Source organism: Geospiza fortis, unplaced genomic scaffold (assembly GCF_000277835.1).
Source record: "Geospiza fortis unplaced genomic scaffold, GeoFor_1.0 scaffold104, whole genome shotgun sequence".
Lineage (NCBI taxonomy): Eukaryota > Metazoa > Chordata > Aves > Passeriformes > Thraupidae > Geospiza > Geospiza fortis.
In genome coordinates this window covers 4628521-4643229 of record NW_005054325.1, presented here as the reverse complement: position 1 = coordinate 4643229, position 14709 = coordinate 4628521, and the positions used below count along the sequence as shown (strand labels likewise).

General features: G+C 41.2%; 1 protein-coding gene across 1 annotated transcript in view; it reads right to left on the bottom strand.

Moving 5' to 3' along the window:
- Positions 1–11397: 11397 nt before the first annotated feature.
- NHLRC1 (NHL repeat containing E3 ubiquitin protein ligase 1) overlaps positions 11398–14709 on the bottom strand; it is a 4423-nt gene continuing 1111 nt past the window's right edge. Inside the window, exon 2 of the mRNA XM_005421008.2 lies at positions 11398–14701. Coding sequence (XP_005421065.1) covers positions 13990–14701 — 712 coding nt within the window. The 3' untranslated portion in view covers positions 11398–13989. The remainder of the gene's footprint in view (positions 14702–14709) is intronic.

The window sequence follows — 14709 nt, the reverse complement described above, 5'->3', positions numbered from 1 at the left end:
TAGAGGCCCCATGAGATTATTAGGTAGATCAAAGAACAATCTGTGAATTCAGGCCAATGAGACGTTTCTCTTCTGGCATTGTATCTCCCCATTGAATACCATATGGAACCTTTTACATCTCTGTCTTTGCTACTGGTAGGAACTGAGGATGAATGTCTCTCACCTGTCAGAATTTGTTAACTTGATCAGTTTACATGCCCCGTGGGAACTGGCAAGGGATACTGATGGGTCGCTAACCCATCGGAATTAGCTGCCAGCTATCCCAGACATGCTGATGGATGGATGGGAGATACCGGATGAGAAATGACAGCTTACTGCTTCAGCAATGAAAAGAGGTGAGAGCTGGAGAAAGTGGAGACTGATGGTGGGTGGGGGGAACTCAGATGGAAACATGGGGATAAAATCATCTGGAGCCGTCCTCCCCTGATTTCCCTTTCCTCTCCCTGTTTTCCTCCACCCTCTATTTTTTTCTGACTCTCTACTACTGCAGTCAACAGGAATTTTGGAGCTTTACTAGGGCCAGAATTTAATCTTTGTCTGTTTCTTGTTTTTCATCTGTTTCATTCTTCTTTATTGCCTTAGAGCATTTCTGTACATTTGCCCATTGATCCACAGTTCAGCAAAGAGCTTAAAGAAAATATTGCTCCTTCCTTTGGTTTGGTGGGAAATTTCAATTGCTCCTCATCTTCCCAAGGCATAAGACAGGTAATGGGATTTGATGTGATTTGCCCATGTCTTCCCATATATTCTGAGCAGGAGGGTCAATTGCTCTGCTTCATGACATGGAAATGGGGGAGTGATGCTGTGCATCCAGGTTGATGCCTGAAGCCCTGATGGTGTTCCAGTGACCTCCTTTCTTCAGCAAAGGGCAAGGAGAAATGTCACGGAGCCTGCCAAGAATATACATCCTGTCAGCAGCATCCCCAGCACATACCTTACTGTGCCTGACTGATGCATGCTGTCACTGGCATATCCAACTTCATCTCGTGTCACAGGAGCCAGAGGGGAGGAGGAGCTGGCAGCAGTGGGAGCATGGAAAGCAGAGCTATTCTTTTGGTGTTGAAAGTGATAAAAGAAAGACAAAGTGTTTAATTTTACAGCACCTGAAATCCAAGAAATGCTTACAGTGAAGGTTTTTACTACTAAATTTAACCCAAGGAGTGTATTTTATAAGACTGGCCCAAATAAGAGTTTTGTGTTTACAAAATTTTATGAAGTATTTTTTAGAATTTGAATTAACAGAGAAAAAAACCTCTATTTTGAACCCAAACACATTATAGCATCATCCAGTCAGAAAGACACAAAATGAACAAATATGTGATATTTGTAATATAAATATATAAATATATAAATATTATAGAACCAACAGATAATCTAATACATTACACTTAAGTTAGAAAAAAAAACAGGAAGAAACCATAGCTTTAACAAAAATAATTGATACATCGTTCACTTTTCCTGTTGTTGAAAAACAAGAATGGCTCATAATTCATGCATTTATTTTTAATAATATTTAGCACGTTGAAAGGAGGCATGGTCATTATGGAAGGGAGAAATATTTCATATTGGAGGAGTGGGATAAAATGTGACTATATTTGTGACAGGACACAAATGACTGTCCTGTTATGCAGGCAAATTTGAATTTTTCATTTAATAAGATGCATTTAGAGAGCACCTGGGGAAGCAAATATCTCCCCATAATTGCACACCAGGAACCAAATTTGTGTCACACATCACTAGGTTTTGCAAGTAACCCTTCCGGACAGATTCGCTGAATTTACGAGAGTGTGAGGGCAGGTATTTAGCCAGTGACCTGTCTGAGGGCACTTTTCAGGCTGCTTTTCCACTTCCTTCTCACTCCAAACTCAAGCTGGACATTAGTCAGGCTGGATGGTTGCCACCTCTGTCTTATCAAAGATCTGTTTTGACTGTCTCTAAAGCTGTGCAGGAGGCGTGAAAATTGTCCTCTATGTCCAGCATATTTATGGCAACACTCTGGGCCCAGAAAGGGGCTGCAGTGGCAAATGCTCTTCTGACACTCAGAAAAAAAATGAAGCAGTTTGAACTGCCAGCATTAAGAACAAATGCAGAATATATGCACCTAAACATTACCCTGCCTGGCAGGTGCTGCTCAAAGCTACACAAGGTAAATAGCTCTGAACAGGCACTGCAGTTTAAACCCACCTCAGCTCTGAACAGAGTTGGCTTTCTGTGATGAACAGACTAAATCTGTGCTTAAAGGCTAATTTACATATGTTTTGAATTACCTGATTGGTTTCACCTCGCTGGGGTGATGCCCTCTGCTAGATCCTAGCTCTGCCTCCATGCCCACCTTGGCTGCTCCACAGTAGATCTCACACTGGGATCAGAGGTGAACAATTACAACAAATGAATGTTCCCAACACAGGCGTAGTCACATCTACATTGAGCTGAAACATTCCTTGCTGTGGGGGGAAAAATATCACATGCAATTTCACTGAAAAAATCTGATATTTTCTCCCTGCCCCTGATACACTATTGCAATAGGCTTTTATAAACTTCATCCCAAGATCAGTGCAGTAAATGAAACTAACCCACCTGTAAGTGGAGCTGCTCAATTTCAGCTACATTTAACTCCATGACCATTTTGCAGAGGACAATCTCTTTGCTCCACTCTCTGAAGAAGAGGGGGCAGGGAGCTCTGTTCCCCATCTCCTATCACTTAGAACAGAAAAATAGTTTCAAAGTACTGTGTGAACTTTAATGATCATTACTACCTACAGATGAGAAGTCCTATTAATAGAAATAAATGAGCTTAGAAGCAGAGGAATGCAGCTATAGCAAAGAAACTGATGGGAAGTAAAAAAGGGGGCAAAGGTAGCAAGGGAAATGATGGGAAGTAAAGAAAATTTTTTATATGGCTCGGATACATCTCCCTGTACTACAAAAGTGTGACTAAAGCTTTTACTGAATCCAAACTGAACTTTACTGTCATCTTGGGAGGGATTTGGTTATGGCAGGAAATTTAACATCCCTGCAATTATAACCTCAGATATGAGCAACAGTCGTGTCTTCCTCTGACAGCTAGTTGTGTTCTATGTAACTAACATTCCTTATCTGTCCAGGAAAGAAATGGTGGCTTTATTTACATTTTTATTGCTATTGATATTAATTATGTGCATGCCATCCCTTATTTATTTCAGGGAACACTCCATCCCCAACTCAAATACCTTCCTAAATTTGTTTATACCAGGATGAGCAGGGCTGTGGATCTTCATCCTGGACTCAACCAAGTATTACCTGAATGAAAATCTATGTAGTTCAGTAATCATTTCAGTTATTTCCTACAGTGAAAGAAGAGGTACAGATGACATGATAAAAAGCATAGCCGAGATTGCACCTGGAAAACTCAGTACAGCATTTAGGAAGAGGAGTTCAAAACAGAACAGACACATTAAAGGGTTACTGGGAGAACTGTGGAATGGTGATTATCAAAGAAGAGCAGACTAAAAAAATTCAGTTTGTTTAGTCTAGCAAAATAAAGACTGAGAAGGGATATGGCTGTTTATGCTTTCTTTCAGGCCAGTCAAAAGCATGGTGCTACTGAAGTTCCAGGAAAAACACTAGGACAAGAACAAATGAGAGTAAACTCTCTTTTATACAGTCCTTGTATTCTGTGCTGCTTTAGGAGGAGCACTGCCAGCAGGTCAAGGGAGGTGACTCTACCCCAGCACCGGTGATGCCACACCTGAAATGCTGTGTCCAGTTCGGGGCTCTCCAGTACAAGAGGGACATGGACATAATGGAGACAGTCCAGTGAAGGGCCACAAAGATGATTTAGGCTCTGGAGCATCTCCTAAGAAGAAGGGCTGAGACAACTGGGGCTATTTAGCATGGAGAAGACTCAAAGGGAGGAATCTCATCAATGTATAGATACATCTGAAGAGGGGTGCAAAGAAGAGGGAGCCAGGCTCTCTTCAGTGGTGCCCAGTGACAGGCCAGGAGGAAATGGGCACACACTGAAACACAGGAGGTTCCCTCTGAACACTGGGAAACACTTTTTCACTGTGAAGGTGACTGACTAGTGACTGACTACTGGCACAGGTTGCCCACAGAGATTGTAGAGGCTTCATCCTTACAGATACTCAAAAGCCATCTGGACACGGTCCTGTGCTACCAGGTGGCCCTGCTTGGGAAGGGGAGTTGGATCAGATGGGCTCCAAAGGTCCCTGCCAACCTCAATCATTCTGTCTCAGGCTGGAAATGAATTTACTTCTACCCCCAGAGGAATGGCTTCTTACACAGAAGACCAGAGGACTAAATTAAGCTAATTTTAAGAGTGAGCTTGATTGGGTTAGGTGACATGATAGCAGGGAACCTTTCTTGCTGACCCTACCAGACATATGCCACTATTCAGTCTTTAAACATCATGGTGATGATAATATTTTATGGTAGTGGAAAGGAAAGGGAAAGGAAACAGTTTTGTACTCTTAAAAAGTAAGATCACAAGGTCCCAAAGGAGCTGACATCACCTATCTGTGGTTAATATAACTATTAAGTTATGAAAAGGGATTGATGTTAAATTAATAGATATTTTTCCTTTTTTTTTCTTTCAGTCTTCTCCTATGTGTTAGAGAAATCAGATGCTTTGCCTAAGTGAAAACAAAGTGCCACAGCTGGTTTGTAAAGTTATTTACAATTTAAATCAGTAGGCAGGCCCCAGTGAACTGACGGAAAGGACAACCCTGCCATTATTCCCCCTACCCAGAAAGCTCTCACCCCTCTTCATCTTTATGATTAGGAATGTCTGGTATGCAAGCATCACTCCAGCACATCCATGCAGTTCTCTTGTGACTGCAAGTCCCAAACTGAGATTAAGGCACTTGTGAGCAGGGAGTTGGCTCACAAACATTATCCAGAGCATCACTAATTATTTTGCATTTACTAAGTGCAGGTGTGTGCCTTAGTTCTACAGATAGGAAAAGTGAGTCTGCAGCCTTCAAGTGTCTTTAGTTAGCAAACAGATCCTACATGCAGTCTGTCAAGCACACAGCAGTGTTCAGACTCTGTCTTCAGAGGTGAGCCTTATGCTCAGTGCGGGTGAGTGGGAAAGCTGTAAATATAAACAGCCTGATTAATGGCAGCAGCCTCTTGGAGCAAAAGAGCAGCTTTCCTGTTAGCCCTTCTGCGCTTCGTCACAGTCCCCTTACTGGTTTACTTTCTGCTTTGAGAGAGAAGCTGAACTTTGCTGGCTACCATGGGAGAGACTTGGAACTGGGGCCCTGCCCCTGGGAGGAGGAGGAGGAGGGTGGGGAAGGAGGAGTACATCCACCAGGCTTGCTTACTAAGAAAGCTGAGCTGTTACCCATGCTGGCCAAGCCAAAATTCCTCCTTACGCAATCACTTTTTAGCAATGCCGGCAAATAAGCACTCTAGCCAAACATGTTATCTTCATAAAGTGTGGAGAAGGAAAGAAGGTCTTGCTTGAAAGAGATTAGAAAGGAGAACAGTACAAATGGACACATCAGCAAAGTAAGGAACCTGAATGAGGCAAAGCCTTGAGAGAGGAGGTGGAATTGTGTTTGTTAAAACATATGGAAGTCAGCTCAGCACAGATCTTGGATCTGTGTGCTGTCTATTGATGTCATCAAGAAGACTCACATGAAGTTGAGCAGGTTTCATCAGTTCCTGTAGAAGGTGGAAACAAGTGCTGAAGGCGCTAATTAAGGTGCATAATAAGACTTATGATCTTTTATTTAGAAAACAAAACACCCCATCATTTCTCCTCCCAGTTCTCTCCAGTCTGAAGAACACATACCAAAACCAATAATCTCATAACTACCACCACCATCAAAGTTAAAAGCATACAAAAAATAATAATCTCAGAACTACCACCACCACCAAAATTATCAGCAATAGACCATACTCTCACTTGTCTATTGAAGACTATCAAAGAGTGCAACCACTGGGGATCCTTTGTTGTCATGTCGCTTCAAATTTTATTTTCTTTAACACATGACAAAAGGCTTGCTCTTTGCAGGTAAAAATATAAATTGAATAACAGATGGCCTATGGAAGCTCCCAAACTTCTTGTAGGTTGGATATGAACTTTATTTGATATGAAAACTCAGACCAGTTATAGCAATCACCCACAAAATCTAGTACAGTGTCATGGTCACTGAGACCAGCCTGCTGCTATTGCAGAGGACTGAAAAAAACCCCAACAAACCAGTGACTTGCAAGTTAGTTAATCAGAAGTTAGACTTCTGATTTAATTTTTCCCACAGTCATTGTTACAAATGGAGCTGCACAGGAGGAGCTAGGGTAGAAGGATTCCTAAAACTGTTAGTCCACACACAGTTTTAATTGTACAGTCCCTCTTCGCTCCTGTAATAAAGCTTGCATTGCCTGTCTCCCAAAGGCATTCCCTGAATGACTTAGGTCCTTTCCCACAATTCATATTGTGATCTGAGGTTTCCTCCCTTTAATCTGACAGCAAAGATGAAAGGCTGTTTTAGAAAAGTAACTCAGCACAACCAAAACATGGACAGAACCTCTGGGGGAATTAACCTTTCTTCTGAAATCAAAGTGGTGAGGACACACATATACAACCACAGTTTGACTGAACAACAGCTAGTGAGACATACAGTTCGGGAACAGACTAAACCAGCTGGGAATAATGGCTAAGGGTTGTGCAGAAGTCACAAATAGGAACAACGTGATTGAAATTCAGAAATCAAAGCTTTAGCCTTATCATTAAGAACACTGACTTAAGGTTTAAGTCAAGTCAAACAAAAGGGTGAAAGACCATGGCTTGATATAGATGTCTGATAATAACTCAGTTGCATGGCTTTTATTTATCCAGTGAGAGAGATACAAGAAAGACAAGATTTACTTCTGCCTTCAAGGTACACTTTTCTAAGTGGTTTGGGTTTCTTTGGTTTTTTTAATCTCAGTAACACTGACACAGTGGAAATATGTGAAATATAGTATCAGCTGCATTTTAATGATAATATAATCCAAGTACTGAACAGCTTTATGAACATCACAAATTACAAAAAGCTCTAATTCTGGGCCTGGGGAAACTTCAATTTCACTTTGCCGTACTAGGGAAGAAATGGTGCACTTTTCACTTGGTCTTTAAAAGGCAGCTATCCTTGCAAAATAAAACTCGAAGTGGCTAACTACCCTGCAGCCTTAGAAATCTTTTCACACAGTCTTCTTGGAACTAGAACCTAGAGTGTAATCTCAACTACAGTGTGAACATCGCACCTTTTCTAAACTGTTGGCTAAGACTAAAAACCTCCTCTGTAGGATCTGCAAGACATGTTCAGGTGTAAGGTCTGCACTGAAGCTGGTCCAAAGTGGGTCTTGCCCCAGCTTGTTGGTTACTGAGCAACTGCACATGCCAAAAGGGAAGTGTGGTATTGCTCCACTCAAGTCTAAAGGACTGTTAGGAACCAAGCAAGGGTTCAGTATATTATGAAAGAATAAATAAGAAAAGCTAAACTATTACAATAAATGTCTTTCACAAAGGATTTCTGATGCTGAAAGTTATAATTGCTTATAATGTGTTCTAAACATGCATAGGGCTTTCAGCACATAAAACCTCAAAGCAGCATTCCCAGAAATTGTCATCGTAAAGTCTGCTGCAAAGACTTCTCCAGGGCAAGCCTCTGTACTAGCCTGAATCTCCCTGACTTCAAGCCCAGTCCTGCAGCCTTTATTTATGTGGACAATTCCATTTGCAGTACTCATGACTGCACAGATAAACTGCTCATGACAGAGCAAGCCTCAACTCAAACAAGTCAGTTCAAGTAATATTAGGAATAGAAGAGACTGATACACGTACTTTAAATACTTCTGGCTCCATAATGTCATGCTGTAAGTTGAGGGGAAGTTGGCAGAGAACTCACTGAAGAGCTCTATTTCCTACCTAATTAAGGACAATGACAGATAAGGGAGCCAGGCACATCCTTTTCATATTAAAGTGATTATATATTTTTAATACTTAATCTGTCTGACTCTTTTTGCTAGATTTCTTATAAAGCATATTTTAATGACATATTTCTTCTCATGGCAGTGCCTTAGTCTGTGATAGTAAAAGACACAATTGTTCTTTGTTTCTTACTAGTAGTACAGATCAGTAGTTACCAAACACTGGTTAATACTGGTTAAATTACACAGTCCATATTATTCAGGAAATCATGCTAAGTGAGTATCAGATGGGTTTTATCTTTCATCTATTTATATTTGGAAAAATTCCCAGTAAGAGTTACCTCCTGTAATTATGTAGGGGTATAGTTCTTTCAAGAGCATTTTTTTTTGTGCTAGAAGTTTTAAAAGCAAGCTTTGATAAAAAACATTTTATCTTTTCTTGGTTGGTTGGTTTGTTTTCTTAGTATCTTCAGAGTTTTCTCAAAGTAAATTCTTTCTTTTTCTCAGTTATAATTTTAGATCTCTAATCCTATGTCTTGCTTAAAATTGCCTACCCTTTATTCATTACAAGGCATATAATGATATTTGAAGTATTTAAAATGTTTTATGGAATCTCGGGACAAGCAATAGTTTCCTGATTTAAAATATATTCCATGAAAGCAGGATTTGCTCTCTCACCTCAACTCGCTGCCCATATAGTGCTCACCTTGAGCAAAGAATAAAAATTGCCTACATTAAGAGGAATCTTTAGGAAAATGCTTTCATATGAATTAATTCAATTACAGGGAGCATACTTCCCTAAAATGCCTAGTTTGCTCCAAATCTTTATTTCCCCTCCTACCTCCCACAGATTTTTGCTACAAACTAACAGATAATAAAAGCTACAAGCATCTGATAGCTCTCCTAAGGATTGCCATCTGAAAAGTGTCTAATTGTAGCTGGAAGATCTGTTCAAATGCAGGTTATTCCTCTGCCAGAGGTAAATACTAATCAAAAGGCAACAGCCCTTATCATCTTGTCCATTTTCCAGGCTGAAATGCTTCAACTCTCAAGAATGCATTCCTTTTACTGGAATGATGGGTGTGCTCTGTGCTCTGACTTGGTGGAGTTCACCCTCTGCTTAAGCCACAGACACCTTCCATTAATTTTTTTTCCCTTTCAGAGTTGATCTCCTCCTTTCTATCCTTAATGTGAAATTTGAGTATTTCAAAACCACACACTTTTCTGGAGCACACTGGAACCAATTATCTAGGAATACAGTGTGGTTTGGAAAAGTATTAATTTCCATGATTTGTAGGAAACACCAAAGGAATTAGTAACAAGATCATCAATATAGTGTCAAAACATCTTCCAAAATCAGGAAGGCACCTCCCAGACAGGAGGATGATTAAACACAGACTCTCCTTGCTTTATTAAGGTAACCTTTTGATGGGAACTCTAAGATCTAGCCTGAAGTCTGCCAAAGGCTTCCCTCGATTCTCAGCTCTTGTCTGCAGCTGCAGGGCCAAGACATTTGCACTGCATTTGCCTCACAGAGAGGGTGGGGTGCCAAGTTCAGGAATATCTCTAAATCTCTTGGAAAGCAGTAGTGAGAAAAAGGTGTAAGTGCAATGCATCATCTGCTCCCTGAGAACCTCTCCAGTATTAGAGAGCTTTGAAGCTGTCCAGGAGAGTCAGACGTTACACAAAGGAGGCACTTTAGAGAAAGCCTGGATGTTTATGTAACACTATCAAAGAAGTGCTTGCTGCTCTCCGAATGATCTGTCAGCTCTCCTGAGATGCCTGAGTGAAAAGCAAGGTTTACAACTCACTTGAAAAATATCTGTATTTTTGCTTTGCTCCTGTGGAGGGAAGCTGTGACTCACAGGTGACATGTAAAGTGTAAGGTGAACCTCTGAGAAGAGTCAGGGGAAAAAAACAGGGAAGGGAAGGAAAGAGGAAAGGAAAGGAAAGGAAAGGAAAGGAAAGGAAAAAAAAGGAAAGGGGCGGAAAGGGGCGGAAAGGGGCGGAAAGGGGCGGAAAGGGGCGGAAAGGGGCGGAAAGGGGCGGAAAGGAAAGGAAAGGGGTGGAAAGGAAAGGGGCGGAAAGGAAAGGAAAGGAAAGGAAATTCAGAGGAAAGGAAAGGAAAGGAAATTCAGAGGAAAGGAAAGGGAAAGGAAAGGAAAGGAAAGGAAAGGAAAGGAAAGGAAAGGAAAGGAAAGGAAAGGAAAGGAAAGGAAAGGAAAGGAAAGGAAAGGAAAGGAAAGGAAAGGAAAGGAAAGGAAAGGAAAGGAAAGGAAAGGAAAGGAAAGGAAAGGAAAGGAAAGGAAAGGAAAGGAAAGGAAAGGAAAGGAAAGGAAAGGAAAGGAAAGGAAAGGAAAGGAAAGGAAAGGAAAGGAAAGGAAAGGAAAGGAAAGGAAAGGAAAGGAAAGGAAAGGAAAGGAAAGGAAAGGAAAGGAAAGGAAAGGAAAGGAAAGGAAAGGAAAGGAAAGGAAAGGAAAGGAAAGGAATTCCTCCTATGGGGTGTGCAACAGCACTGTGACCCATGGTCCCAGGTAAGAAAGCTGCTTTTTGACCTCCATCAATCCTTCCAGAACTGAAAGGTCTCCTACATTATAGGTTATCATCTTGATGGACCTGCTCTATAACATTCTTAGTAGTTTGGGGGCTGGATATTACAGGAGATCCCCTCTTCCCCTGACATCAGTCCATATTAAAAAATGCTACAGTGATGTTACATGCATGTTTTGGGAAAATATAAAGATCAAACTGATGTGCACAGCAATGTGACTGGAGGGAATTGACAGGTGCTCAAAGGGACAATGGCCAAAATGAAATAAATTTTACTTTTTTTTAAGCTTTCTACCTTATTCATCAATCTGAAAAAATACATTCTTTATCTAAAATTATTTTTTTCACAAGCAAAACAAAAAATATATATGTTACAGAACATCATCTCAATATGCAATGCTGAAACTCCTCTGACTCCTTTAATTCCTTAACACTGTCAACACACCCTGATATGTTTATATGCAATGTGAGATCAGTGCTTAAAAATAAACTGATTAGGAATTGCAGTGTGTGTGTGTGTGTGTACAACAGACATAAAAATCTCTACTAGGGGCTGAAGACATGACACTAAAGGAAGACTGTGCATTATATTTATTTGGTTTTAATCCAATGGATAGAGCATGAGGCGAAGAAAGTTATGGAAAGGTGATGGATTTTTAAAAAATAAACTCAATACTAATTGTCACTGAAGCATCTAGACACAGTTCTATGTTCCTTTCTAAATGGAATGGCCACCACTCTTTTCCAAAGGTAAGCACACATCTAGATATCCCCATTCCAAGCACGGCCACTCAGACCCCAAACCTAAGGAATCAGTTCAACAATGGACCCTTCAATATTTGCCATCCCTCTCTCAGAACACAAGATTTTGTGTCAAAAGGAAGATTTCAGCTTTACTGCTGCATTTTCCCTTAAGAACCAAAGAACTCATAATTTTTAATATTTGGTTTTATACAGTTCATTATGGCTTATCAATTTAGGCACCTGCATCAAATTAATTAAGGCAGAATGTAATTGTTGTACAACACTAAGCAGCAAGCTGTAGAGTAAAAAGAAAACAGTTGCATTGTTCACAGAATTTTTGCTTTCAGTAGGTAGGTAAAGCAGAGGCTGCAGGAGGTGGCACAAAGAAAAAAAGTTCTGTTAGGTAGAATAAAGTCCCAAAGTTTATTTTGCTTACAAATCCAAAAATCAAGTGATTTCTACTTACCAAAGTCAGGAACAGAATGGGCAACAATGGGAGTTTTTGTAGATTTTAAAACAGTATGAGTCAAATGTTTAAAAATCAGCATTTCAGCTTGCTGGAAAGTTGCCTACATGGCAGTAGGTCCTAGGAAATTTTCCCATCCATTAATTTAGCAGCAAAACCAAGCTCCTGGTGCACACAAAGGTTTGAGGAGATGAAAGCTCACAGCCCATGGTTCAGAGGAAGTGTTACTGTGACAAAGTATTAATTATGTATGAATACAGCATTGATGGCATTGCACGCATTCTGACACACAGCAGTCCCCCAAAGGAAGTGTTATCTAATTGGTTCTATCAAAGGCAGGAGTCTCCTTGGCATCTAGAAAGGAATATATCATCCAGGGGTCTCCTCCTCTGAGCAAATTTCCTTCCTGACCTCCCAGCTGGGCTCCAGCTCAGGGCCATACAGCTCATACTGCAGAACAGCCAAGGAGGATTTCTGGTTCTTCCAAAGGCACTTGCTCTCTGGCCAGGCAGTAGAGAAGGCTGAAAAATACCAACTGTGCACATCCATATAATTCTCAAGAGCACAAAATGGCTCTACAGCAACTTCTGCAGGATATCCCCAAACAGAAGAAAAAACCATCTACAGGGCAACTGCAATACAGAAATGGTGTTGTAACAAGGAAACGTGATGAAAAAACATGAGGAATTATCACTAAATTATTAAAATATAGCAGCAAATCACACTTTATTGGCAGGTCACTGTTCAATTAACCTTTACAAATAGCTGCAATTAATAATTTGTTTTGTTTATATAAATGTTGACATGAGACAGATTAACAGATTGGCTGAATTAGAGGGCTAAACTGCTCCAATTTAATGCAAGTATTTGGCAAATCACTGGTGCTGTAACACATGCAGTTATTAAATGCCCTGAAGTCAGACCAAAAGCCAGATAAAAAATTTACTGATAGAATGCCTGTGAATTTCAAATTACATTAGTTAATATTAATGATTTCAATTACTAAAAAAAAGAAATTACCCCAAAAGTTTAATGCCATTTTAACCTGCTCATCTCTACCTCAGATAGCATTCACATTTATATCTAATTTCATTTTAATGCTGAACCATCTAAGTAGTCATTTTAGCAGCACATAAATGCCTAAAAATGCAGCAGTGACTTCGAGTGGGGGTATTAAATCCTTCTCAAAATAAGTCATATATACCCTAATTTCCACTATGCAATAAGGCAAAAGGACTTGTGTCCACAGTCAAACTGTGAGAATATAAATGAGAATATAATAGCACTGTGAGTAAAACAAGAGAATATAAACTGATCTAAATCTCCTGTGTGTTCACAATCAACAAAATCTCATTTGGAAGCTTAAAAAAAAAAAAAAAAAAAGAGGTTTACCTCTCACTAACATTTCAATTTGCAGTTGAATCCTGGGGTTTCGGAGTGCAAAAGCACCATATTAATGGCAAAACAGGGGCAGGTAGTGCTGAAAACCTCCTACATGTAGCTGTGCTAGCAGCAGAGCCAACTCAAACTTACATATGCAGGAGCAGTTGTGGTCTAAACGTGACTATTTCAAGAGGCTTTTAGGCAAAGCAGCCCACGCTGTGTAACCACACATCAGATTATCTCCAGGTAAAGACACAGACTTGGGCATTTTAGAGGAAGACAAAGTGCTCCAGTAGAACCTTAATAAATGCAGGAATAAACTAGCAGAGAAAAGAGTGCCCCCAGAAATGCATTTTCCTGGAAAAAATAGCCTTTGAACATTTCACTTCTCATAACTCACTCATCAGTGGTAGCTCCTCCATCACAATGATTTTAGCTGGATTTATGCAACCTTGAATGGAGACTTCCAATTCTCCTATCATTCTGTCAAGGCAATCTCCTTCCTTGTGCACAATTCCTGGAAACAGTTCTTTCAGGAGTGTACCTATACTTAATTAAGCATAGAGGTAACTATGTGCTGGGAAATGTAAATAAATGATGCATTACTTTCACATGTGCTGGTCTTTCATTATGTGTCAAAAAGAACCAAAACCACTTGGTTGTCAAGGCATGGAATAGTTTTAAAATGCTAAGTGATTTGTTTGGTTGATTTGTTGTTGGCTACAGGCAGCAACAGCCAGGTTCTCTCTCACAGGTAGGCAAGAGACATGATACAAGTTTTGCAGCAAGCACGGCGTGTTGGTCGGAGGGTGATTTTACACTCAAAGCCCCACAACCGCCTCCTCCCTCCACTCTTACAAACTCCAGAACCCCGCATGCTTTACGGCCAGAAGCAGCTTGAGCCTGCAGCAGGAAGCATCTAAGCCCACTCAGGCAGAGCTATATACTTTCACTGAATGATCACCGCTGTCTAAAACGACGAGGGAATTGTTTGCTGTGTAAGTCAGTCCGACCGGGTAAGAAAGCCCGTGGCTAATCAGAGGGTTAAAGCTGGGAAATTCCTCAGGTTTCCCTAAGCATATGACAGCCTGGCTACAAACATCCGTCACTATAACACGACCTTCTCTGTCAAAGGCCACAGCCGTAGCATATATTCTGGAGGGGAAAACGAGGTTCAGACCGAAGCTGTCCATCTGGCCGATGAGATCCATCTCCGCACTGAATATCGTCACTCGGGTGCTGCCCTTGCTCGCTCCTCGAGCTTTCAGGTGCTCTACTACCACGACAGCACCCGAGCTCCGGCAGACAGCAACAGCTCTGGGGCTGACAAGACGGGACCGGATCATCTGACACTTCTTTAATTCCCCCCTTTGGAAGTCGGCCGCCAAGCGGTACAGCGCGCCAGCCTCCGAGTCGGTCAGGATCACTTCGCTCTTGGCGGTGGCATCCAAGCCCCATGGCAAACAGAAGCCTTCCCGGACGGCCAGGACTCCCCTTCCCTCAGAATCGAAGGCCTTCACGGAGCAGTCCCCGCCGTCGGTGACCACCACGTGTCCGTCCGACGTGACCGTCACATCGAGCGCATACTTGATGTCGTTGCTCGCGTCCCCCCGCTCCCCGAACCGCCGCAGGCAGAACCCGCTCCGCCC